This window comes from Drosophila guanche, unplaced genomic scaffold (genome assembly GCF_900245975.1).
Source record: "Drosophila guanche unplaced genomic scaffold, DGUA_6, whole genome shotgun sequence".
NCBI lineage: Eukaryota > Metazoa > Arthropoda > Insecta > Diptera > Drosophilidae > Drosophila > Drosophila guanche.
This window is the reverse complement of record NW_022995754.1, coordinates 1296223-1322977: the sequence shown is the minus strand read 5'-3', so window position 1 is coordinate 1322977 and position 26755 is coordinate 1296223. Positions and strand designations below refer to the sequence as shown.

General features: G+C 47.8%; 1 protein-coding gene and 1 long non-coding RNA gene across 5 annotated transcripts in view; one reads left to right on the top strand and one right to left on the bottom strand.

Moving 5' to 3' along the window:
* The window catches only part of LOC117589342 (protein bric-a-brac 1), a 67110-nt gene extending 62925 nt beyond the window's left edge, over nucleotides 1-4185 (bottom strand). For all 4 annotated transcript variants that reach the window (XM_034281200.1, XM_034281201.1, XM_034281198.1 and 1 more), the window contains exon 1: nucleotides 1976-4185. In XM_034281200.1, coding sequence (XP_034137091.1) covers nucleotides 1976-3646 — 1671 coding nt within the window. In that variant the 5' untranslated portion in view covers nucleotides 3647-4185. The remainder of the gene's footprint in view (nucleotides 1-1975) is intronic.
* Nucleotides 1759-25192, top strand: LOC117589345. Its single transcript, XR_004574207.1, has 3 exons — nucleotides 1759-1778; nucleotides 6028-6033; nucleotides 25095-25192. It is a non-coding gene; the product is annotated as an uncharacterized LOC117589345 (long non-coding RNA).
* The last annotated feature ends 1563 nt before the right edge of the window (nucleotides 25193-26755 follow it).

Here is a 26755-nt window from a genome sequence, read left to right as displayed (position 1 = left end):
AAGAGATGGAAGGAGGATCTTTATGGCTGCGCTGCTGTCAATATTTGATTTTTATATATGGCTTGGCCTCTGCCTGCCGCTCTTTGATTGACTGCAGCGGTGCAATAGGAGGCAGGGGGTTGGGTCTGACGATCGCAGCATCAATTTTTAATAATAAATGAAATGAAATGTGTGAAATAACAGTCGAAAGAGTGAGGAATGGGAGAGGATCGGAGAGTAGAAAGAACAATCGGAAAGGCAAACACAGCGGGCAAGCAGGAAAGCAGGAAAGCATAAACATGGCCAACACCCAGCACTAATACAAAAGTAAATAAAAATAACAAAAGTGCAGAGAGGAAGGTGCCGCTGCAACTGCATCTTCCAACTGCATCCAACTGCCAGAGAGAGCGATGCATTTTCCAAAGAATTTCCACAAGCACATAAAAAGCAAAGCAAACGATGGGCACCCCACCCTGCAGGCGCGACCGTTGGAAAAATATTTAAAAAACCATAAAAACAAAATATTTATCGAAAAGAGATGCTAACGAGAGGAAGAAAGAGAGACGAGGAGAAGCAGAAGAAGAATAAGCTGGAAAAAAAAATATGAAATCTGCCGGTAGGGGGGGGGGGGGGGGAAAAAAAAAAAAAAAATTAAAAAAAAAAAAAGTAGGGGGGGAGGAGTGGGGGAGGGTAGATGAGAAGGGGTGGAGAAGAGGTGGATAGTAGAGGTGGAGTAGAGGTGGATGCTAATGCATTCATTCCTCTTGCGGCTGCTTCTCCATTCATTGGTGGGGCACCCTTCAGTCCCCCCTCCAGGCACCATTTGCTGTTTGATTAATGCACTCGAAAGCGACAATAAACACGGGAAGAACGTACGGGAGAGCAGGTTCCCGGTTCTCCACAGAATCCACAGACAAACAAATATTGCATTCCAATGGTCAAGCGATTGATGTCAGACGCGCGGATCTCTGGCGGGGATCGACTTGTGGCAGAGGGATACACTGAGTGGTTCAGAGACCCAGGGATCGGATCGGATCGGATCGGTTCTCTCTCTCTTTGCAGTTCTTGAGTGAACATTTGCCGTTGCCGTCGCCCGTCGACGTCTATTAGATAAATAAATACAAATTTTTATTAAAGTGCGAATTCTGTGGTCTCTCGCTGGAGACGGGCAGCACTACGGAGCGAACCGGTTAGGTCCCCCCATCCCTAGTGTAAAGCCTCTAATTGAAGCACACTTATGGATCCATGGATCCATGCAGAAAAAATGCAGATAATATTGAAATCCGCTCAATCGGATCGAAAGATCAATCGACCGCAGGGCCACAGGAATTTTGCAATCTTCAATCACACACAGGGGAGCGGAGTGGAGTGGAGTGGAGTGTGTTCCAGTGACTGCACCACAGAACGGTACAACAAATGACACAAAAATGTGTGGCACACACAGCCACAGAGAGAGAGAGAAAGAGCGTGGAGCGGTGACGACAATGAAGCGACGTGAAGCACGTGAATGCTGTCAATCATGAGAAGGCCCGTGATAAAGAGGAGGCCCCACAACAGCAGCAACAGCAACAGCAACGGCAACAACAACACATTCCACACAAGGCAAGGCAACAGCAACAGCTGTGACGTCACAAAAGAGGCAGCAAAATGCCGCCGGCAGAATATTTCGTATTCGAATTCGGAAATAAAACTCCCAGCCGAAAGGCGCGCGAAACGTGAATCAAAACAAACGATCGAGAGAGGCCAAGAGGCAGATTGTGTAGCGGCGAATATCAGGGGGAGAGAGAGAGAGAGAGAGAGTCAGCAGCGCGGTGGCAGCGCAGCAGCAGCAGCACGATCGAGGCGAATTCGCGCTCTTTTTGAATTTTGTGAATGAATATTGGACAGAAATGGGAAAACGTAAAGAGAGCGGCAGTTAAGAGAATGATCCACAAGTGTATTAAGAGAAGGCGGAAAAATATAGATAAAGAGAAGAATGATCGTTGGTTGCACTTACCCTCTCTTCCTCTCGTATCATTTCCGCTATTCCCGGCTTGATTTCCATGTCGTCGGCCAGCGATGAGCCCGAGGGGCCGCCAACCGATCCTCCACCCTGTGATCCGCCACCATGATGATGGGGCGGTGGCGGCGGCAGGCGTGGCTCTGCAGAGGCACCTCCCCCACCTCCACCGACTCCATGCGGTGGCAGGCCACTCAATTCCATGGCAGCGGCCATTGCAGCGGCGCTGGGTCCCAGAGGATAGCGCGAGTCCCCAGCCGGAGAGGCGCCCGCGGAGGACACGCCATGCTGCGAGGAGACGGGCGACAGTCCGAGATGCTGCGAGTGCGAGTGATGCGGAGGCACAGGTGGCAGATGCAACGGATGCTGCTGCTGCTGCTGCTGCTGCTGATGCTGCTGCTGCTGCGAGTGATGCTGCGGGCTGGGGGCAAGTCCACGCGAGGATCGCGGGCCAGGAGTGGCCGCTGGCGAGGGCATATCCAGGCCATGGATGGCCGACTCCAAGGCGGGAGTGAGACGTCTCGGTGTGCCCCCTCCTCCTCCTCCTCCTGCTCCAACCTGCGAGTGCGGCTTGGGCGGTGGCGTCATCAGGGAACAGTCCCTCTGGCGCTCCCTCTCCTTCTGCTCGAGCTCCAGCCGCTCGGCGGCGATCAGGCTGCTCAGCGGACTGGCGGGCGGATTGAAGATTGTGTCGGCCGATGGCCAGCGTCGCTTGCGCACATTCCTCCCCTGCTGTCGCTCCAGCGGGGAGAGGCGCAGCTCGAGGTTGCCACCCGCCGTGGAGACGGCACTGGACTGGCCCGAGGACGCGGGATGATAGTCCCAGTCGCCGCGTAGCTTCTTCTCTGGCTGCATGAAGGCCAGCAGCTCCTCGGCCTCCCTCTGCTCCACAGAGCTGTCGCGGTGGGATGTCTCCTTGGGGGAGGAGTCGCGTGCCTCCGAGGCGGCTGCCGCTGCTGCTGCTGTGGCAGCCTCCATGTGGGTGACATCCGCCAGGCCGCGCACCTTGAGCATCTCCGCAATGCGCAGTAGCGGACCGATCTGATCCTGGCTGACGTTGATCTCCCCGCGATACATAAACTCCACAATGGCCTTGAGATCGCCCCAGGAGACGTCGCGCATTATGACGATCGGATGCTGGCAGGGCGTCTCCGCCAGAAGGGTCTGGAAGTACGGCGAACAGGCGGACAGCACCATTTTGTGGGCCTTCATGGAGCGGCCATCGCAGGCGAGTGTCACATCCACGAAGCATTCGTTTTGCAGCAATTGATCGAAGATCGTCGTTAGGTTCGATTGATAGTTGTTCCACCGCAGACAGAACTGTTGCGACGAGGGTGTGGACGGGGGCGAGCCAGGGACAGAGGCTGTGGGTGAACCGGCCACAGGTGATGATCCGATACGTCCGCCGAGTCCTGCAGCTGTTTCCTCTACTGTCTGTCCAGCTCCTGCTGCAGCTGGTGCTCCTCCTCTCTCCTCCGATCCTCTGCGATCTTCTGTGGGGGAGCTTCGATTGCTGCTGCTGCCGCCCTCCCGGGGTGATGTTGTGCCACCGCTGCGCTGCCTTTGGGCGGATTGTGCCTGCTCGACGTTCGATTGCGTTTCATTGTCTGTGTTGCTGCCGCCCCTTTCTGCTTCCAGTGTTTCCAGCTTCACCTCCAGTGAGGCCATTTTGAGTGTTTATCGATCTATCGATATCGAACTATCGATGATCGTTTATCGATTAACGATTGATCTAACCGCGCGTTTATCATTCACATTGCACTCAAGACGGGGCTGCCAAAAGGCAATGCTAAATGTATCTCTTATCTTTTATAAATGTATCTATGTATCTTTATCTATGTGTAGTATGTGTGTTACGTTACGTTACGCGCACTACGTAGTACGTTAATGACCCATCTGCTGGGAATTCGTTTTTTTGGGTGCCTCTTTCTGGTCTGGTCTGGGCTGACTCTCGCTTCGTGCCTGCCACACACTACTATTCTGTGTTCTGTTGCAATGTTTCGTATGGCAAATGCCGGTTGCCCGTGAGCGTGTGTGTCTGTGTGTGTGTGTGTGTGTGTGTGTGCGTTTGCGTTTGCGTGTGTATTGGCCAACAAACAGGGCCAAAAGTCTTCTCAGCACGAGCGTCTGAATTAGACTGAAATCGTTTTGCACATTTCGATACGGAAAAACTCAAAACAAACTTAAACACACACAGAGGCAGAGACAGAGACAGAGGCAGAGGCACACGGCACACGGCACAGACGAGGCGGCAACACACAGAGGCAGAAGCAGAGGCATGCGGCACACACGACGGCTACGAAACGTCCACGACGGCGACTCTGACTCCGACGACTACGACTACGACTACGACGACAACTACGACGACGACGACTACTACGATGATGATGATGATGGGGAGACGGTGCCTGAAACGCGGTGTTTGGTGGCTCTGTCTGTTGCTGCCACACTGCCTTTGGCACTGCCACTGCCACTGCCACAACTCTGCCCTGTGTCAGTAGTTGTAGTTGTTGTGCCCGCGAATTGCGAATTGCGAATTCGCTGAGGCAGGCTGGGGCCAGGCCAGCGACAAAGTTCGCGAGAGTCGTCTCCGCCGCTACGCTCTGAAAGGAAGGAAAAGCCAGTGGCAGGCAGGCAGTCAGGCAGCGACGCAGCAGCAGCAGCAGCAGCAGCAGCAGCAACGACACGAAAATTGGATGCGGAGAGCAGCAGCAGCAGTCAGTCCGAGGCGCCAAAAAACGCCGGCTCCAAAACGCCATCGCCGCTGCAGTCGCAGTCGCATTCGCATTCGCATTCCTTTGCTCGGATAAACGACTCTCGGTGGCGGCGCCACCGACTCGGACTCGAACTCGAACTCGTCCTCGGCCTTCGTGCAACCCCCAAAAATGAGGAGCAACAGCAGCGGCAGCGACAGCAGAGGCGCACCACCCATACAGCTACAACAGCGAGATGCAACTTGCACAAGTGCCACAAGAGGCACAAGAGGCACATTCAACGCGCGTTAGATGCGTGTGCCTGCCCCTCTGTCTCTTCGCTCTGTTTGTGTGTGTTTCAGTGTGCGTGAGGAAACGGAAGTTGCCCCCAAAATGCAGAGAGCAATGTGGCATGGCGGCGCTTAGGCCTAAAACCTTTTTTGTTGTCTGTTGGATGCAAGGTGCAAGGAGTAATTTTCAATGGGAAAATAAAGGAAATTTTAGGTGATTTTTGGGAATTTTTGGTAATAATTTAAGGCTCTTTGGACTTACTTCAAAATTGATCTTTCAGCTTTTTTTATTTTTCGCTCTTTTCTCTGCTGCAAAGACATAGATTCTGCGATGCAAAAGATTCTTCATTAATTAGTTCCGTTCGCTGGCTGCCACCGACTCAATCATGCACCTACCGTCCCCCGCTCTCACTCTCTCTCTCTCTCTCTCTCTCTTGCCTGTTTCAATCTTCAGTTTGCTCGCTCTCAGCAGCAACAGCAGAAGCAGCAGCATAGACAGGCAGCGCAGTCAGCGGCAACGTCAGCGTCGCCATCGTCGTCGTTGATTGTAAACAAATGCTTAGGCGAAACGGAAAAGATGAGAGACGAGCGACTAGCGACGACAGCATGAATTCGCCGCAGTCTTTCGTTTCGGTTCGTCTGCTCTCTTTTGCGCTTAAGAGAAGAGCGAGCCGTCGCTACGTTTTCTTCTCTTTTCTGCATGCCTGCACTTTTTGGCCAACAACTATTTTAGATGTTTCTTTTTTTCTCTCGCTCTTGCCCGAGAAGTCTGTTGGGTGGGGGGGTAGAGGGGGCCGACTGAGGGCTGAGACTGGTCAGATATTCGCGACTCTCTATACAACAGTGGGTGTGTGTGTGTGTTTGTGTGTGTGCAGGTTCGTGTTTGAATTGCATTTGTAGTTTTTGTGATTATTGTTTTTGCCTTGCGCATTTATAATATGCATAAAAAATAAAAAGAAATACGAAAAATCCAGCAAAATATATGCCAGAAAGAGATGAAGATACTCGTACCCACAGAGTGCGAATGAGGGAGACAGAGAGAGAGAGAGAGAGAGTTAGTTTAGAGGCAAAGGTAGGAAAGAGAGAGGCGGAGAGGCAAGGCTGCTGCTTCGGCCAGTCATAAATTATGCATAATTTTTTCGTGACTGGCAAATGGCGGCATCTCGGGGATACATTATAATAATAAACACAGCCAAAGCTCACTCTGCGGGGTCTACCCCCCTCAGTCGATGGCCATGGCATCTAGTAAGGGGAGGGATGGGGAGGCTAGGGAGGTGGGCAACAATGTGATCAAAATGTATTTTGTTCCGATCAACGCGCGACATTCAACCATAATTGACTTTGGCAACTTTTGATGGAGAAAAAATACACACAGAGAGGGGGGAGACGTGAAGAGACTTTGTTTCAGTGTTCAGATACAGCTTTAGATACGTTTTAGATAAAGATACTTTAAGTTTTGCCATTACTTAAGCAGCGCTTTGGAATGAAGATTTTTCTGTGAGATTCTGTCTGTAGATACTTTTGTGCGTCTGAAAATTGTTTTGTTTCTTTTCCTTCCTTAAGATAATTTATTTTAATATTTTAATTTGATTTGAAGATGTTTTGGTACTCTTATAGGTATCTAAAGACGCTTTTTGGCATTCCAAAGATACTTTTATGTTAATTTTCGAGCCCAAAGATACTTTTGCATGCTTTTGAATAAGTCATAAGAAAATCTTTGCATACCTCTATACAAAGATAAACTTCAACCCCTCTGCACCTTCTTGCTCCGTGCCTGCCCCACTCTGTCGCCTGCCACTCGGCTGGCAACAAATGAATTGCAGCAAATAGCAAACAGAATTTGGATCAAACACTGAAACATCCAAACTGCAGCATGCAGCATGCAGCAAGCACGCATTTTCCAAGCTGTTTGATTGCATGTCGGGGCCACATTCCCCCCGCTCGAGGAACGCGTTTATACGAGAATTTATGTATTTAACTGGTGACGACGACGCTGACGAGCAAAACGATGACGCGGACACACACAGAGCAGCGGCAGGAGGACATGGATGTGGGATTCGGATGTTGATGTGGAGGGAGGTCAACGCATGCTGCTGGCCAAAAAAGCGACGAAAGCCTATGCGACAAGAGTGGCAATCGGAGTGGGGTTTCGTGGGGTGTTGCGGCGTGTGTGGGGGGAAAAAGATGACAACATTTGAACCAAACAAGAGACAAAGTTGCAGAGGCGCCGAACGAGTGGCACAGGCGTGGCATGGAGTGGCAGCGGGGTGGTGTTAGTGGACACTGGGAGATGGTCGACTGTCACTGTCTGACCCCGTGGCTTGGCTCAAAACACTGCGAAAAAGTTAAGTTTTTTGATTAATAAATGGGAGTAGGGAAATGTAAGCTGCGCACAGAAAGTTAACCTAAGTGAAAGGCTGCTGAAATTGCTGAAAATTTGAATTTTTCCATTTACATTTTAAGTTTTTTGTAACCGAAAAGCAAGGAAAAATCTCCAACAATTTATCAGATTCAAGCTCCAGCTTGTGTTGCATTTTTTGCAGTGTAGCACAACCAAAACGAGGTGACCAAACGTACACAAGTGTGTGCCAGCAGCAGCTGAGGAAGCGCCAAAGGCAGAAAGGTTTGGGGTGTGGCTCGACTACGACCCAAAGGGGAGGATCAGCGGCAAAAAATGTTGCATATTAAAACGGCAAATAGAACAGTGCAACAGCAACAGCAACAGCAACGAACGGTGGACAAGGGGGGAAAACCTCCACGGCTGCAGCTTAGAGAAATGCAGAGAAAGCGGCACAACCCTTTGCTGCTGCTGCTGCTTGGGGTTCGAGGTTCGGGGTCGCTGTTGTTGTTTTGTCCACCTTCCACCAATGTCTAAAAGTTGGCTTACACACAAAAGCGATGAGCGATGATGCCTCAAATATGCAAAAATGCCTAGCGCAATAAAACGTAGCGCCCCCCGAGGGCCACACACGGCAGAAGCAGCAGCAGCAGCAGCAGCAGGCAGCAAACACAGCAGAGAGGCAATGAAAAAGGGAGGGGGAGAGTCCTCTGCCTGCCTGGAGTTAGAGATGAAGCTAAAGGCTGACTGACCAGCCGGGCGGGGGCCTTGGGGGGTTGGGTTGCAGTTTCGTACCAAAATCCACGAAACGAACTTTGAAATGCAGGCGCAGGCAGGACCTCTCGAACTCCGCTCGGACTCGAACGTCGCGATGTTGCTGCCATCGCCGCTGCTGCGTTGCTAACGATGCCGCCGCTGGGCTGTCTGATTGGATTGGGGCATGGGGCAGCAACTAGCGGGTGCGGAGTGTGGAGTGTGGCATGTGGAGTGTGTGTGGCACATATCGAGGAGTGGCGTTTTGCAGCGGAGTTTGGGTCTTGGGTAGAGGGGTGCATGCCACAGACACAAACACAACAGATAGACAGGAGGTCGAGCCATGGAGAAACAGAAACCGGCGGAATATGAAGGGACATTTTACAGGGGAAGAGTTTGGCTCTGCGAAAAGAATATATCCTATAGAAAGTGGATCTTTAATTGAGGAATCCTTTGTTAAGGTCATATTTCGGCCTTAGATTTCGCCTGAAGAATTTCTAGAAATTGTTTGTTGCGTTTTTTGTCTGCTTTTGGGCATGCAAATATTTTTTTTCTTATTTTTTGAGCCTATGGAAAATTCTGTACATTTTTTTGTGGCTGAAGATACTTTATCTTTACTGAATCTGATCGGTTCTAAGGATCCTCTGGTATTGTTTTTGTCTGAAAATATACTTTTAGATTGTATCTAGGCAAATTTTTATCTTTGGGAATAAATATTTGTATTTAATTTATTTGTTACAATATATTTTTTGTATCTTAGATGTTTTTTCTTTATTTTCTGTTATTAAAAAAATATTTTTTTAATATTTGTTTTGCTCAATTTGCATTCCGGCTTTCTCCCTCAACAAAGTTCTTGCTCTTTGCCAGTGAATTTCTCTCAGTGCTGGTTCCCTGCCTCCTTGGCTGAGTGGGCGGGGGCCCGCATTGATGGACAGTTAACGCGGCAAAACGAACGCGAAAACAGGGGGCCCAGAGAGATGGTCAAAAAGGGGCAGAGAGGCAGGAGCAGGGGCAGGATTCTGTTCCTCTGTTGCTGCTGCTGCTGCTGCTGCCTGCTCCTTCCTTTTGCCTTCCGCTGCTGCCTCTGCTGCTCCTTCCTCGTGTGTTGCAGGGCTTAGACGACGCAACTGTACCGAGAACGAACAGCAGGACCAGCAGCAGTCGCAGCAGCAGAAACAGAACCAGAACCAGAACGAGGTGCAGGATGAGGTCCAGTCGCAGTCATTGGGTGCCGTGGCCCTTTGGCAAGATTTTCGCGTGCGTTGCAAGTTGGCCAGCCTATGCAGCACTCACCCCTCAGTGCCCCCTCTCAACTGCTGCTGCTGCTGCTGCTGCATGGTGTCCATCTGCTGCTGCTGCCGCCTTGCCCCATGTGTGCGTTGCATGTGTGTTTTTGTAGATTTTGCGCGCTGCGCCATTTGATTGCATTGCGTCGCTCGCTTCCGCTTCCACTTGGCGGCATTGTCGCCGCTCCTTTGGCTGTTGCTGCCACTGCCACACCCACTCATTCCACTGCTGCTGCTGCTGCCTCTTGTGCTTGTGCCCCTTCATTCATTTATATACAAATGAACGCCTCTAGTTTCGCCACGTCCTCAGTGCGCTCCGCTCCCCCCAGCCCCTCTGGCATTCAAGTGCCAGACGCAGGCAAATAATTTCCTACTCTTTTTTCTGCTGCCAGATACTCTGTGTTTTAGGAGCGGGTATGGGGACTATGTGGCGGCAAAGGAGATTTTCTAGATTTATTTTTGAGCGATTTATGTGGAAGATTGGTGGAAAATCTCCACTTTTGGTGCAAGTTTGAAGGAAAACTTCTGAAATCTTTTATTTTTTGGTTTTAAATGGAATTTTTCAATGGATTCTCTTTCGATAAATCAGTTTTTCACTTTTCCTGGAGATCCTTAGCTGCTCGAGTCTCCTCGATTGGGTATCCTGTTGTCGCTGTGGCTGTGCCGCGACTGGCTATTTTTATTATTGTATTTGTGTGTGACAGAAGGTAGGCAGGCAGGCAGGCAGCAGCATCGTCAGACGGCGCTTCTCGGTGGCTTCTGTCGTTTGTCTGTTGTTGCAAGTTGTTCGGGCTGTGTGTGGGGGCCATGTGGTCAATGCAAGGGGCAGCAAAAAGCTGCATCCACTTTTGTCGGGGCCATTGAGAGGATTAGTTAGCCAGAGGCAGAGGCGCAGAGGCAGAGTCGCATATGTGACGCAGAATCCACTTGGGAGTCGCCACTCGAATGCATCCTTAAAGCCCCGCTTGCAGACTTTAATCCTGCGCTGCCTGCTGCACTCATAATTCTCTGAAATAATTCCAAAGGAATCACAATAAGCACACGAACCCAGGGGATGTGCCTCATTAAGGGGCAGGGGCAGGGCTGATTCCCTGATTGAAGTTCTTTTTCTGTTGCTCAAGAAAAATGCCTCAAAAGATTTTTGTGCGCAGACTAATTAAAAAAAACCAACAAACAAATGACAAAAACAAAATAAAGAGAGAGGGGAAATTGCAGGCAGAAAGCTAAGAAAATATAAGGAGGGAGGGAGGGAGGGAGGAGAGGCAGGGCTGCTAATTGCCACCGCCGTGCGATGTTTTGACAATGCAACCAACGACGACGAAATCAGCAGAAGAAGAGAGAGAGATGGGAAAAATCATTCGTAATTGTCTAGGGAATCGTTTGAACTCCCACCCCCCACCAAGCAGCAGCAGCTGCAGTGGGGGGAGGAGCTGATTACACGAGGACTTCTGCAACATTTCGGGAGCAGCTTGAAGAAAACTTCGCCACAGCAGCTAAAGAAGTAGCAGGAGGAAGGAAATCTGTGTGTGTGGCACATTCCTAGGCATGAATGAAACGCATACACACGCGTGCCACACACACACACACGCACAAAAAGCATGAATGAAAATTTGTTGCAACTGCAGCACACAGAGGGGAAAAAAAAGTGCACTGGGGTTTGGGGGGGTCCACATGCCACATGCAGCGCCACGCACGCGACCCCCCCCCCGAAAAAAGCGCCACGTTGCACGTTGCCCAGCCAGAACAGAAGTGCAACCTGCCACCAGTCCCCACACTGCGTGCCACAACAGCAGCAGCCCTCGCGAAAAAAGCGCCGCGGCAGCTGATGAGGATGATGATGATGCCACCAATTTCGCTGTCCATTCGATTGTTCAGCATGCGGCACACGCGTCAAGGTCGTGCGTACGCGCCTCCCCCCCCCCCCCCCCCCCCCCCCCCCCCCCATGCCCCACCCGGAGAGTGTGTTGCACGGCAGTGCTGCTGCGGCTGCTGTTGTTGCTGCAACAACGGTTGCTGTGTGTGTGTTCAACAGTTGGTGGCAGCCAGTAGGCGGGCGATAAAAAATCACCCAAAAAAAGGGAGTTGCCCCCCCGGTGTTGCACTTTCATTGCACTGCTGTGGCGCCTGTCCTGCGATTATCCTGCGCTGCATATCAATGTCCTGCCTGCCCCCTAACAAAAAAGAAAACGATGCAAAAATCACGGCACAAGTGAAGGTCATTTCCATTCATGCCTCGTGGCCTAGACACATGCCCCCTATAGCGGCAAATGCAATCACCCCACCACCACCCCGAACAGCACTTGCAACACATTCATGGGGGGCAAGCACTCGATTCGCAATTTTTGCATTTTTTCCGGCCTGGATTTTTGTTTTGCTTTTTTTAACGTGCCACCGATGCGCGAGGGGGGAGGGGAGTGTAGGGCAGGGCAGGGCAGGGCAGGGGTGGCGAAGTGCATTCAACGCGATTATTAGGGATTTCAATCGACGCTGCACTTGCCACTCCACGGCCACGTCCAGCCTGCCACACACACACACACTCCCCTGTGGCATGGTGGGTGGGTGGAGGGGGGTGTCCGGGGATGGCCGCTTGTTTGCGGTTGATGTTGCATGGTGATTTTTTTCGCCTGCCTGCCTGCCTGCTTGTTGTTGTTGTTTTTGTTTTGGGGCACGCGCCCCTCGATTTTTGCCACGCCCACAGACACCCCTGCGCCCCCCACCCATTTTTACTCACCATTTGAATTGTTGCACTTTTTATGCAACGCGGCGTGTCGCCTTTTTTCTGGTGGGTGTGGGGCATGCCCCCGCCGCTGTTGAAGTGTGAAAATGCATTGGGCAAAAAAAATAAAGAGGAAGATGCCCCACACTCCCCCTCACTCCCCCCCCTGTGCTGCTGGCTTTTCTGGTCAAATGCGTTGATGCTGCATTTTTGTTGCACATGCAACAAGCAGCTCTGCCTGCCACTGTGCTTGGTTCATTGTGTGTGCAGCATGGGCCATGGGGCTGGTGGCTGGTGGCTGGAGGCAGTGGCAACAGGACGACCGCCGAAAAACCCAATTGACCGCAAATTTGTGGCTTACCTCACAGCGTTGGCTTTTTCCAACAACTGATTTTTATCCATCGCGATGAAAACATGCAACATGCACCCAGAGAGGGAGTGGGGAGAGTGGTGCAAGGGGACTGCTGATTGGTGGGGGAATATGCTGCAAATCGTTGGATGGACTGCCTGCCTGATGGCATGGCCCCGATTGACATTCGTTTATTTTTTGGGTGCCGACTAAACACTGACACAATGATTGGCTGCCAGGAATATTCACACGTACTCCTCTCGGGGCTGAAGCGTTGATTGAATTTTACGGATTTAAAATGAAGACAAATATTTCAAGCTGAGGCTGAACAACTTTCTAGATACTAATTCTCCGCCCAGAAGTGGGTTCTACGGCACCTTTAGGAAGTGCTACTGCTGCTCAAAGCAATGAGACAAGAAAAGACTAAAAGTTGCCCCAACTCATTCAGCAAAGATATTCTGAATGGAATTCTAAAGCTCAAGTATGTCCAAGTTGCATTTTTTCAACAAATTCAGACATTTTTCTCAAATATTTCTATGCTTTGAAGGTGCCAAGAGCTATGAGCTATATTTCTAATCCACTTAAAATTATGAAAATAATAAAAAATCGATGGTTAAACTGTAGAATTGATCGACAAATTGTACAAGTATTTGAATTGAATTAATAAGAGATGTTTCTGCGTCCCAGAATACCATTAATTCTGGCAATGAAAACTGCTGTCAGATGGACAATTTTGTGTTGGAAAGTAGCTTTAAACTATCAGTGGAGAATGCGGAGCACCTTTTCAATTTGAGGTTCTTTGGGAGAGTTGTTGCTTATGCAAAGAGTATCTAAAATAATATTCTATCTCATTTTCTATATCGATAAAATTAGACACAGCTGTCGTAAAGAAGTCGTAAAATCGTTGTTCCCTCTTTGGTGTTTTGTTAATGTTTTTAACTCCATATAAAATATAATCTATTTATGTCTAAATCTTCCATAGATAAGTGACATTTTTGCATCCATTCCAAGAGCTATGGCTGCTTATTTCCTCTGCTCATAATAGGGGAAAAAAAAACCCAATTGCCCCACAATCAGCTGTGTCCTCACAGTAGGTGGCAATGTGCACGTGGGTCACTACGTGTTGCAGTGGCCTTCAAAGTGGCATTCAAAGTCCATCGTTTTATGAATGAAATTTCAATGTTGCAGCAGGGAAAACTATTAGCTGCTGTCTCTGTGTGTGTGTGTGGCTATTAAATGTCACAACAAAAACACACAGCAGCAGCGTGTTGCAACAACCAAACACACACACACACACCCAGAGAGAGGGACACAAGCATTGGCAGTGCTGTCGGCGTCGCTGCGGCACAAATTGTGTGTGAAAAAGCGACACACACACACACACAGACACACTCAAATGCTGCAGGAGGAGGAGGACACAAAAAAAAAAAGCACGTAAAAAGTGCTGCTGTCATGCGGTGGCTGCCACTGCTGCTCCCACTGCTGCCACTGGTGCATGCAACAGTGCGTTTTGCTGCAGCACACACACAGAACACAGAACGACACAGAGTATGGGGCATGCAACAAATGCATGCAGCGGCTGCTCTCTTTTATTTTGATTTCCTTTTTTTTTTTTGCAATTCACGCGAAATGCGTTTGAGAGCGAAAGTGTTGCATGCCACACATAGCCGCACGCCCACACACACGCATTGTTGTTGTTGTTGCAGGCTCTGCTGGCGGTGTTAACAGCATGTTGCACGTGTCAACATAAAGCTGTTGCAGGTGGTTGCATGCCGCCAGACCCACACCACCCGACTCTCCGCTCATGTGGATGCCACATCAATGGACAAAAATCCGCGTGTAATTGATAGCGCCACGCATTTAGCCCGAGAAGGGGGGAAGGGAAGTGTTGGGGCAGACTTTTATCACTCACTGCCGTGCCACTTGCTGCAGCTGCTGCTGCTGCCACTCTCCTGCCACTGTTAACTCTGCTCTTTGTGGCAATTGTTGCACATTTTATTTGCTTTCGAGTCGTGGCGCATGGGGCACAAAGCACATTAATTAGTGCCGCATTTGCAACTGATTAAAACGGAAACACAAGAGAGATTTTCGGGATTTCTTTTTGCATTTATTTTGCCATCAATCTGCCATTGCTGGGTGTGCCCTGTGGCAGCATTAACTGGCCTTGCAACATGCAGCGAATTCATGTAATTAAAGAGAAATTCAAAAGGGAAAGGGCCCAGGACAGGGCCCTGTCTGAGACGCTTTTGGCATTAGGAACTTGTGGGAGGGATACCTTTTAGGATTTGGTCCCTTAAAGTAGTTGCAACTGCAACCTGCAACAATTTGCAGGCAACATGTAACCATTTTGGATGCGCTGCTGCTGCCTCCACTCTCTTTTCTGAGAGCCTTTTGTGTGTGCCTGTCCAGAAGGGGTTTCCATGGCCAAGTGGCATGCCCCTGCTCCATGCTCCATGCTGCTGCTGCCAGCTTACTATCTGCAGTGTGGAGACAAAACACAAACAGACAGGCAGCCAGCAGCAGGCAGGGAGTCTCTCTTCTGTCACATGTCAGTGGCTCGGCCCTTACACTAAATGCGTTTTTTGCCATAGTTTTATTGCCACAGGACACGGTGCCCCATGTGCCACACACAAACGCAATGCGTCGGCATAGAAAAATCGACAGGCGCAAACAAAAAAAAAAGGGGAAAAGCTGGGAAATTGCAGACAGGAGACAGGAGGCAAAGGCAACCGAACAGAGTCGCAGGCGGTGGCTACTCCGAATCCTGAGTGCAGTAAAAATCAAGCGAAAATCCATATACACACAGGAGGCAGGCAGAGAAAAAATCTCCAGTGGCAAGAGTGGCATGTGGCAGGAGGCAGGAGGCATGCTGCTGCTGCACACTTTTATGTATTTTCTTTTTCTATTTCTTTTATTTTTCTTTTCTTTTCTTTTTTTTTTGTGATTGTTTGTCGATTTTTTGTCTATTGAGTTTCAAATTTCCCTGCCCCTGCCCCCTGCCAACCAACCATACAATGCGTTGTGTCATGTCGTAGCTGTGGCATGCCTCTTGCTACAGTGCCTCATGCCTCATGCCTCCTGCTGCTGCCTCCTGACTGAAGCTTCAGCTGAAGGCTTTGATAAAAAATGTTTTTTGGCAAATGTTTTGCTGCAAAATCCTACCACTTCCACTCCCACACATGCCTCGTGCCCCCCCCCCCATGCAGACAGCATGTTTGACACATGGAGAGGGGGTGAGGCGGGGGTGGGGAGTCGACAGGACACACATCCATCGTACAACAACTGCGTTTCTAACAAAATAATATGCAAAATGTTAAAAAATTAAACGAGAAGAAAGGGCAAAAGGAAGAAGTTAGAGAAGGGAGAGGGAAGTGGCATTGCTATGTTGCAAGAGGCTGCTCGTGGCGAGGGGGTTCTGGTCGTCCAGCAGCAGCAGCGAAAAAATTTCGCGAATTTTTAGTTGATTTTCTAGTACGCGGCAAAAGTCTGACACAAACACAGGACAACAGGGGTGGGTGAAGTATGAGGTAGCCCTGCACATGCTCCACCTCTGCCTGTGTATGTGTGTGTGTGTGTGTGTGTGTGTGTTATCTATGTGGCAGCGAGTCCAACAGGCTTAGAAGGGTGTCCTCTGTGTCTGTGTGGGATGCGTTTTTGTGCTTTGATTTTGGACTGGCGCGCGAGCCTTGCAAAAGAACAACCAAAAAAGAGAGAGGGGAAGGGAGAGTCGTTCATCCATTTGCTTGAGTTCTCTTCTGCTTTGGACATTAAAAATAAATCAAATGAAAATTAACACACCATCGGACATTCGACAGTGGACACCAAAATCGAAAAAAAATATGAACGAACATAAATTAATATTTTGTATGCTTCAGAAAATATAATGGAAATATTTAACGTACTACGCGGAAACGCGGCTGTAGTTGTTTTTTACTGTCTATGCAGCAGGAGAGATGTAGCTGGAGGAGGCAGGAGGCAGACTCTGCCCAGAGTTAGAGGCAGGAGGCAGGAGGCAGAGGCAGGAACTTGTTACGAGTGGAACGCTGAATGGAAAACCATTTTAAATGGCACAAAACAAATTTTGTAGAATAATTCGTTTGATCAGTGAGCAAGCAGCAAGGAGAGAGAGAGAGTTGAGCTAGAGATTGACAGAGGCAGCAGAGTTTATATCTAGGAAAAAACGCTCCAATTGCAAGAGTTTTACTTACTCCAATGCTGCAGAGCTGGAAAACATAAGGAAGAAAGCTGGAAAATGTATGGAATAAATTCTAGAAAATTAATGTTTGAGCTTAGAAGACATTTAAGGTCAAATTTTGTGTACATTTTTGTGTGCTCCGCTGCAGACTTGACTGCCAAAGAGACTTGATTGTGCCCCCGAATATTGAGGGGTTGCAGCGGCAGGGGCCAGGGGCTACAAGCAAATACACGACGTCGACGAAGAACAAAGGCCATGCAACTGTCGCTGGAGCGGTACAAATAATAAACTATAATAAACATTCAGCGATTAAGTGCAACGGGCAGGCGGGCAGGAGGGCAGGAGGGGGAGCAGCCTCCGAAATGTCCAAATCGAGACTTGCAACATATGACGAAGAGGGGACGCCACATGTAGCCATAATATGCGAAAAATATTAACAATAAATGCGGGCCAAGCGGAGGCTGGGGGCTGCAGCAGCAGCAGCAGCCACAGCAACAACAACAAATCATGCCACAAAACAATGGGCCACATTTTTAGTGCAACGTCGTTGTAGTCGTTTGTTGTTGTTGCTGTTGCTGCCACTGCTGCAACAACTTATATCAAAAACAATTACACACATATTTTGCATGCGGTAGCAGTTGGAAAACAATTTTTGAACAATTGCTACGCTCAGCCCCCCTGCACACACCCCTTGCAGCGCCGCTCTTGCTGTGGCCATGCAACAAGTTGCAGCAATATGCAAAAATCCGTAAATCGCCCCCCAAAAACAGAGAGAAAAAGAAATGGCAGGAAAAACGAAGCAAGAGCTACACTTTGTGGCAGCCACAAGCGCAAGAGTTGTGCGCCCGCTGTGGCCCGCTTGTGGCATGCACCCACTAGTGTGTAGAGCATGCAACAATAGCCACACACAATCTTCAGTCAGGATGGATGCTGAAGAAGTTGTAGCTGCAACAGCAGCAACGACGTGCCCAACGAGGCATGCAAATGCAGCTTGCAACAGGGCCTGGCGCTGTGTGGCACAGTAGCTGACCAAAATATATATATTTCTGTCTCTCCCTCTCTCTCTTGTTCTCTTGTTCTCTTTCTTTCGTGCTTTCCGTGGCATCGCCCACGACGAAACACGACGCGTCATCTGCGGTGGCGTCGGAATCAGAATCCACCAAGTCCAAGGAGCGGCTGCAGCGCGGCTTGCAGGTTGCAACCTATGAGAAAACGTGCAGCACCGCGGCAACCATGGCTGCAGCAGCAGCAGCTACTGTGGCAGCAGCAACATGGAAATTGTACATAATTGGGGGAATACCCTGGAAAAAGCGCTGCCGGAGGGAGCCGCCAGAGACTCTATCAAAAGTTGGCCCACAAATATTCTTTTGTGTAGAGATCTTCCACTTATCGCAGCTCTTTTTAGCTTAGCTTTTCCCCAGGTATCTGCGCATTCGTTTCCACTTCTAGGTAAATATTTATTACCAATATGCACTGCCTCTGTCTCTGTCTCTCTCCGAGTATAATGTCTTTTTTAAGTCGAATTGCCTGAACGGGGAAGGGAAGTGAAACTAAACTTTAAACATCATATGTTTGTCCGTTGTTTGTCCGTTGTTTGTCCGCTCTGCTGCTGCTGCTGTTTGATTGTCTGTTTGTTGCTGCTGCTGCTGCTGCCTTAGCATTCATTTCTGCTGCATTCAGTAGCAATTGACTTCATTTGCAATTGTTAGACGATCCACCATCCACCAATGCACCAATGCACCAATGCACCCACTCCCAGCAGCACCGCTGCCACTGCCACTGCCACTGCCACTACTCCGACGCTTAGCCCCAAGAAAGCGCTTAGGCTTACACTTGAAGAGAATTCATGAAAATTGTTTTAAAAATGTGACATATTTATTTTGAAATTATTTTTAGCAACTTTAATTTTATTTTTTGATGGAAGTAATTTTTTGTTTACTTTGATTAATATTTTTGTATTGCATTTACTTTTATATTGCTTTTATTTTTTAACTTTATTTAAACTTTTGTATATATTATGAGAAATACTAATTTATTTTTATTGATTTACGGCTGTCATAATTATTCGTGCTTCACTTTCTGCTTTTTAAAATGTTAACTTCAGAATTTTTACCTAAATTTTTTAATAAAAACCAAAAAATTCTTCTTATTTCAGCTATTTTTGGGCTTTTGTTGCAACTGCTCCCCATGTGGCATCTACTGCGGTAAGTTTAAAGCTTCAATCAATCATTCGTAATCTTAGCGCAAGCAAATCCACTCCCTAATTTCTCTCAGTGCATCATTTTGTGCCGCTTTGGGCAGAGGTTTAATAAATATGTTCAAAGGAAATGATGTTTGGTAATTGTTCGTTTCTCTGCCCCTGCAGCCCTCTTCCTCTCTCTGTATCTGTGTGTAACTCAGTGTGTGTTTGTGTTTGTGTTGCAAGCAGGAAACGGTGATTCGTTGGCGCTGGACCCTTACTATCGGTCGTGAGATCTCTCAAAGAGATCTTCGCTGTACTTTGGTGCAACATTATGCAAACATTTTGCCTCATTTCTGTATCACAGGAGGTGGCAGCAACTAGCAATCGAAAATGAATTCACGCATTTTGACAGGAGGCAGGAGGGCGGCAGTCCGCCTACGTGTCGTATGCGCAATGTGGCAAGGATTTTTGGCTGCGTGTGTGTTGCCGTTGATGTTGCCGTTGGCGCAGGTCAGTAAACCGCCAATAAAAACAACGTTGCCAGGTGCCACACGCACACACAGAGCGAGAGAGTGTGTGGCATGGACATAGGACTCGGGACTCTGGGCATGGTGGCATGGTGGCATGGTCGAAATGAAAATTGAACTCATATTTATTTAACTTGCAACTGCAACTCCAACTCTGATGGCAGTTGGCATGGCAACCTGCTGCTGCCTCCTGCCCCAACCGTGGCTGCTGCTCCTCCTGGAGGCTGGTCCTAGGCCCCAATTCATCAACAGACGTCCAAGCCTTTTGCCTACCTATAGTTCGGGGTTCCTGCCCTCCTCCTGCTGCCTGCTGCCTGCCTCCTGCATCTGTGTGTACTCTTTTGTCTAGGAATTTTTGAGTTTTGAGTTTGCATACAAGATGAGTTTCTGTCCGTGCAACATGGGGGCGGCACAGCCTCAACTCCATTTCGACATGTGCGTGTCCGTGTGCGTTGCATGCCCCTCTGGGGTGCCGTAATAAAATGTCATTCGTCATTTGGTTTTTGCGTTGCCTCTGCGTTCTGTGTCTAGTTTTCTCGTGTCCTGCCTGCCTGCTCCTGGAACGGCTCCTGGCCTGCCTGCCACCGCCACCTAACCGCTGCCCTGTTTGTGCCTCCTTCATGTGCCTCAACGACAACTAATCGCATTGTCTGCGCTTTTTGTATGCACCACGCAGCCAGAAAACCCAACGAAACGAGACGACAAATCCATATATACGACGGTATGCAACAGCATGCAACCGTGCCCCATGCCCCGTGCACCCATTTTCCCATTTGGCTCTGTCTATCTGTGTGTCTGTCTGTGTGTGTTGCTGCCTCCTACACGTTGCCACACATTTGCCTGTCACATTTAACAATTCTATTAATTTGTTTTGTTCTACTGCTGCTGCTGCTGCTGCTGCTGCAGTTCTTCTTCACAGATAGGTTGTTGCATGCTGCACTGGCACAGAGATTCCTGCCACTCCCACTCCCACTCCTATCTCTCTCTCTCTCTCTACTGAATAAAGTATGGGATTTGCCGGCTATATGCGAGTTTTATTATGACAATTTTGATTTGATTTTGATTTCTTATGCAATTTTCGTACTGCCCCGGCACTCAGTCCTGCTCCAACCCTGCCCCTGTGTGTTGCTTCCTTCTTCTACTTTACTCTCCTTCCTTGCTTATCTTTTTAGTGTATTTTTGTTTAGTTTTTCGATTTGCATTCCATATGCATAGACAAGAGCCACCAAGAGCCTTTTGCCAGCTTTCTCCAGCTTTCTTCTTGCTTCTACTACCCTTTTTGTGTTCAGAGGTTCGTCCTCCGTGTTCATTTGTGATTGAGGCAAGCGGCAACGTGGACAACAAGTCATTCATTCTGTCGCGGATATTGCCAACTGCGGTTGCAGCGACCCAACCAATGCCACAACCAGCAGCCCACCATTGCTGCCCCCTTTTGTTGCATAGATATTGTCTTCGCTCTGTTGACGACGTTGCCGTACGGTTTGCGGCGCTTTTTGCATTTACAAAATTCTCTACAAAACTAAAATATATCACCGCCCCCTTTGCCAATTGCAATGGGAGGCATGGCAGCAGGAAAATTCTCAATCACAGTCCAGGCACAGTCCTCGTTCTGGACCCCCCTGTCGTATGCGTAATTTGCGTGAATGTTTGTGAAATGCAAAAGGACTCGTGCACTGTGGACTCTCTCGCTCTGTGTGGGGCTAACTGAAAGTAATGATAGGCGCAGGACACACACATGCAGCAGGGTGCGGGGTGGGGAGTGGTGGCGGGGTGGCGGGGTGGCACCCATGTAATTGTCAATGCATGGAGCAGAGGCCGCTGTGGATTGTTTGGCTTTGGCTTGCCCCATTGTCGCCTCGATTTATGATTTATTTTTGGCTCTTTTTTTGGGGTGCGTGGCAGTGGTTGCATGCAGCCTGCCCTCTGTTGCAGCCCCCAAAATTAAACGATTGATCGCCGCGGGTGATGGATCATTAATTGATCCACTGATTGATGCCGAAATGTTTATTAAATTAAAGTGTAATGAGAGAGAGGGAGAGAGACTGAATCTCTGCCTTGCATGCAGCAACCGAAACTAACGACAATTGTCATCAGGGGCGGCAGCGTTAGATGTGGGAAAGCAGTAACTAAGAGTAGGCAGGGGAGTGCGATTGGGAGTCCTACCTCTGTGCAGGAGATTGCTCCAATAATCCTGCCTCTGCTCACTCCCTTGAAGTCATCTTTCTCTGCGTTAAGTACGCTTTTGTATGGCCATGTCTGCACCCTACCCACCAGACTCTTGTCTTTTGTTTTATTGTTATCGCTGCTTCCAGGACTAGGCCTACGAACTCCTCCTGCCACACACACACACACACACACACACACACAAATACAGACAGAACTGCTGCCTCCCTGTGTACGATTGCCTGATAATTCGAATGGTCATTATTTATATTCTTTGAAAGTGTTTTTGCGTATTCAAAAATTCTATTAAGGAACTGCCACACAGAACCCCAAACCGAACCCAACCGAACGTACACAGAAAACCAGAAAACTTTTGTCCGCTTCGCTTCGTTGCTGTTCATGCATGTCGAATGCATCAGCAGCACACCCAAGAGAAAGAGTTGGGAGCGAGTAAAGAGAGGAGCAACCCACACAGAGATTGTGGGTGGCATGGGTACAGGCGGAGGCCTGTGTCGTCGCCAATGTCATCGTTATACTCAAACGTCATACGTAGGAATTCGTCATCATCATCATCAACATCATCATTATCATTATTTGGGGGGTGCATCATCATCATCATCTTTATCGTCATTCGTTGTTGCCCACATTCGTCTCGTGCTGTTGCTTTTTGGTAGTTTTTGCGATTATTGTTGCATTTGTGATGTGATTTTTAGTATTGTCCAGCGAGGACCGAATGCAATGTGCTTCATGCTGCACCACTGCCACACTTCACTGGCTGTGTGTGTGTGTGTGTGGGTGGTGCGTGGGCGCCTCAGTTAAATTGTTTGCTTGATGCTCGATCAAAAATGACAAATGTAGCTACAGTGCCAGGCGTCAGTTTGTGCCCCAGCCTTGGGGGAAATTCTTTTGCAAATATTTCTGCCCATTTTTTGACAATTATTTGCTTGCATTTATTTGCTTGAACTTTGCCGCTGGCTGCAGACTTTTCGCACGCACAGTGCGCACATCACTCTTCGATGTTCGTTCGCTGCAAAATGTTAATTTGAATTTGTGAGCATGTCATTAACACACACACGCACACACTGGGGCATGCCCCATGCCCCATGCCATGTCCCAGCATCAGCAGCAGCAGCAGCAGCAGCAGCACAATATGGATGCGAGGCGATGCGAGGCGTATGCAACATTTGACAAATGCGTTGTTAATGATGCAAAATGCAATTTTCAGAAATTTCACAAAGTTTTGTTTTCGATTTTCGTTTTCAGAGAAGAATTCCACCCAGAGAGAGAAAGAGAGACAGAGAGAGAGAGAGAGAGAGAGAGAGGCGGATAGCGAGAGGGTGAGGTAGCGAGGCTAGAGGTTGGAGATTAGAGGCTAAAAAATGCATTTAGGATATCCAAAATCTGATTTAAAACACACACACAAAATTATAAATACAAACAAAAATGAAATGAAGTAGATGGATGTGTATTTGGTTGTATTTTCTATATAAACAAAATGCAACAAAACTAAACAATCCTCAGCCGCCTGCCGCCGCAAATGCTCTTTAATCAGACGCCGCCCGCCAAAAGACAGCAACAACAAAAGCAACAAAAACAACAAGCTAGAGGCAGCAAGAACTACAGAGACAGAAACAGATACAGATACAGCTGCACAGACACAGAGATGCAGCCAAACGGATTGAGATACAGCCAGAGGCTACAGCTCAATTATCAAACGTTTAGGAACATCTCTTTGGGGTTTGGGATAACGAAGATGCAGATACCCTATGGGAGAGCGATCGGTTGAAGAATGACATGTTTTAATAGAAGAAAAAATATGAAATAAATTAAAAATAATAATAGAAAAATGCAGATGGAATAGGATCCTTTACAGTCGTGAAAAAACAATACAAAATAATAAATAAGTAATAAAAATCTTAATTTTTATATTTTTTATAATTATTATTACTTGCTATTTATTTTTTATTTTATTATTATTATTTATTACTATTTATTCATTATAATAATTATTATTTTTTTTAATCTTTCATGGAATGCATTTCATAAATGCATTTCATAAATCATAAATCGATTACCTTTCTCTAGGGCCAATCTGTACGTACAATTCCCCTGCTCATAATCACAGTACCCTCCCACCACAAAGTGTATACCAGCTGCAGAGGCAGAACTAAAACCCCGCTAGTAAAACCCATACCAGAAACCCATCCAAAATGTACACCAAACATTCATCAACACAAAATTAAATTGCTTTTGTTTATATAAACACACAGGAGAAACAGAGGCAGAGAGGGTAAAAGAGAGAGAGCGTGAGGGATGGGCAGGGGAAGACAGTTGAGAAAAATGTAAAAAGAAAATTTCCATGTTAAAAGCCCATGGAACAATATTTTTTCAACACCACCACAGCCGTCGTCGCCGTCTCCGCATTTGTTTAATTATAAATTTCTGTCAAGATTTCTGTCTTGCTCTCGCCGTGGCTGCTCTTGAGGCTCAAAGAAGCGCCGCCAAACGTCAACGGCAATGCCGCCACCGACGTTGCACATCGTCACCCGAGAGCAAGTACATCAAGGGAGAGAGAGTTAGGAGGAGAGGTAAGAGAACTACGCTGCATAGCGGTACTAGCCTAGAGTCGGGGGAAGAACTAGCAGCAGAGACAGCGGCAGAGAGTGGGAAGAACAAACAAACGATTACACACAGAGACAGCGGGAGAGTAGCGGGAGTGGGGGAGCGCTGCTTGCCCTTACCCAACCCCAACCCCGTTCCCTCTTTTCGTCTTCGATTCTCCCTCCCTGACCGCAGCCAAATGCATTTGCATTTGCCAAATGTTTTGTTTTGTTTTGCTGCGTTTTTGATGTTCGGGACAGATCAAGCGATAAGAAATGAGCTGTGAGGGTGAGAGTCCGGAGGTAGACAAGAACCACCGCAGCACAGATGATCGCAGGGTAGATGGAAAGCAAGAGGGAAGGGCAGTGTAATAGATCGCACAAGATCATTCATGTTCGGTTTATGTTTTTGTTGTTGTTTTTGTTTTTGTTTTGTATGTTCGCTTGGTTTTATTTTCTTCTGCTCTTCTCTTTTTATTTGTATACCAAAAATGCCGTTGCGTTTGCTCGATTTTTGATTTGTTTATTCAACATTTAATAAAGATCAAAGGCTGCTGTGGGGGAGGAGTGCGGGGAGAGTGAATCCGGACCCCACCCAGCCTCGAGTCACAAAATATCACAAAATATTCACAAAGTCGTCGAAGGGGGACTTTTGTCAATAATAAAACTAAACAAATAAACGGATGAGCCATGAGAACGACATTTTTTGGCTGAACGGGCATGCCAAAGAGAGAAAGAGAGGAAAGAGAGGAAAGAGAGAAAATATGCCAGTAGATTCCACTAGAGATCTTCATGTTAATCATGTTTCATCTTTTTTCAAATGATCTTAGACTGTCTTCTGCTGCAAAAGGTTTCCTCCAGCAGATGCCCTTCCATCCATCCATCCTTTTGGTTGCAGATGTCTTGGGTCTGCCTTGAAATTGTTTTTTAGTTTATTAATAATTTGGTTTTTGCTTGCCCCATTATGATGCCATTCTAAACACAATTAAGATCGCCAGAGAGCGCACTGGGCAATGGGCAAAAGGGGCACTGGGCACTGCCAGTATGCAATACAATGAAGTCGAAAAAAAAATCAGTCGTTTGCATCGTTAAAGTCTCCTTTCCTTTCCTTTCCTTTGCTTCGTTTGGCCACAACCACTTGCACAGTCCAACGATGTCTTCCTGCCCCATGTCCATGCCCCTGCCCCGTGTCCCTGTGTCTGTGTCTTATACACAAAACAAAGTCGCCAACTATAAAAATTATAGTTAATGTATAAATTTAATGGCAACTCGTTTATTAAAAATTTTATTTGAATTCTTTTATTTATACGTTTTATACGCTCTTTTGCACACGCTCTGGCTCTGGCTCTGGCGGAGTCGTTGTCGTTGTCGTAGTCCCCTCTGCCGCAGCAACAATGTTGCATGCAGCCGCTGCATAGAGACGGAGAACGGAGCCGCAGAGCGTCGAAGACGATGGCTGCCCCGCCAACGTTCCTCCAGAACCCGACCGACCGACCGACCGACCGACAGACCCTGCCATAAATCGAAAGAACAAATCGCCGCAGCAAAAGGCAGTAAAAGCAAATAAACCCAAGTGCAGACATAATAAACTCTCTGGTGTTATAGCAGAGGCGATGGCTGCGCCTCAACGAGAGAGAGTGAGAGTCTGAGGGGGTCTCCGGAGAGTGCCACTTGCCCAATTGGGCAGCAAAGTGCAGTGCAGTGAGGTCATTATTGCTGCAACAACTATTGGAATGATGCACGAAAGTCCGGGCTTCCGCCCGTTCCGCTTGCGGGTGGCACAAACCCTTCTAAAATATTTTTGCACCGAATGCCTTTGGGTTGGGGGAGAGAGGGTCCAAAATTTTATATGTACATGCAATTTCCGGCTGCACTTTTTTGTATGGCACTGATTATGGGCCAACTTTTTAGCTCGCTTTCGCGGTGTTGCCTCTTTTTTGTTTTTGTTTGCTGCTGCTGCCTTTTCTTGTACTACACGCAATTTAAAACTAAATGAGCGAATGGGAACAATGTGATTGCGATGTTTTTTGCAAATATTAAATGTACTTGCAACAATGTAGCAGCGGCAGCAGCGGCAGAGCTACACTCAAATGAAATGCGTGTGGATGGAGGAGGAAATTTCCCAATGGAAATTCCATTCAATCTCAATCTACTGACATATTCTAAGGGCATTCATGCCACCCTATTCATTCCACGTATCTGATTAGTTTTCGTATATGTATTCTCCCACTTTCGTATTTGTATGTATAATTTCCGATATTTTCTCAAGTCATGTCCTCCTTATCGGCCGTCTCCCCAACTGCCTTTGGCAAGCAATTAAAAACAAGTTTATTTTTTTCCGAACAATAAAATGACTAATTATTATTATTATCACCAGCGATCGGGTGTCGTTGTAGGAGCAGCGGGGCTCGGGGGTGTTTGGCCTATCAGGTGCATGGCAAATAAAAACTTAACATTAAAATAGGTAAAAATCAATCGCCAGAAGGGAGAAGTGCGTGCCGGCAGGAGAGAGGGCCCCGTCCTATCGGTATCTGTATCTCAACAAGTTTCAATTATGTGCTTGAGACATGGCGCAAAAAAGAAACACAAAACACACACACACACACACACACATGCTTGGGAGGCAACAAAAATATGATCGGCGGTGATCGGTGAAAAAACAAATTGATACTAAAACACTTTCGT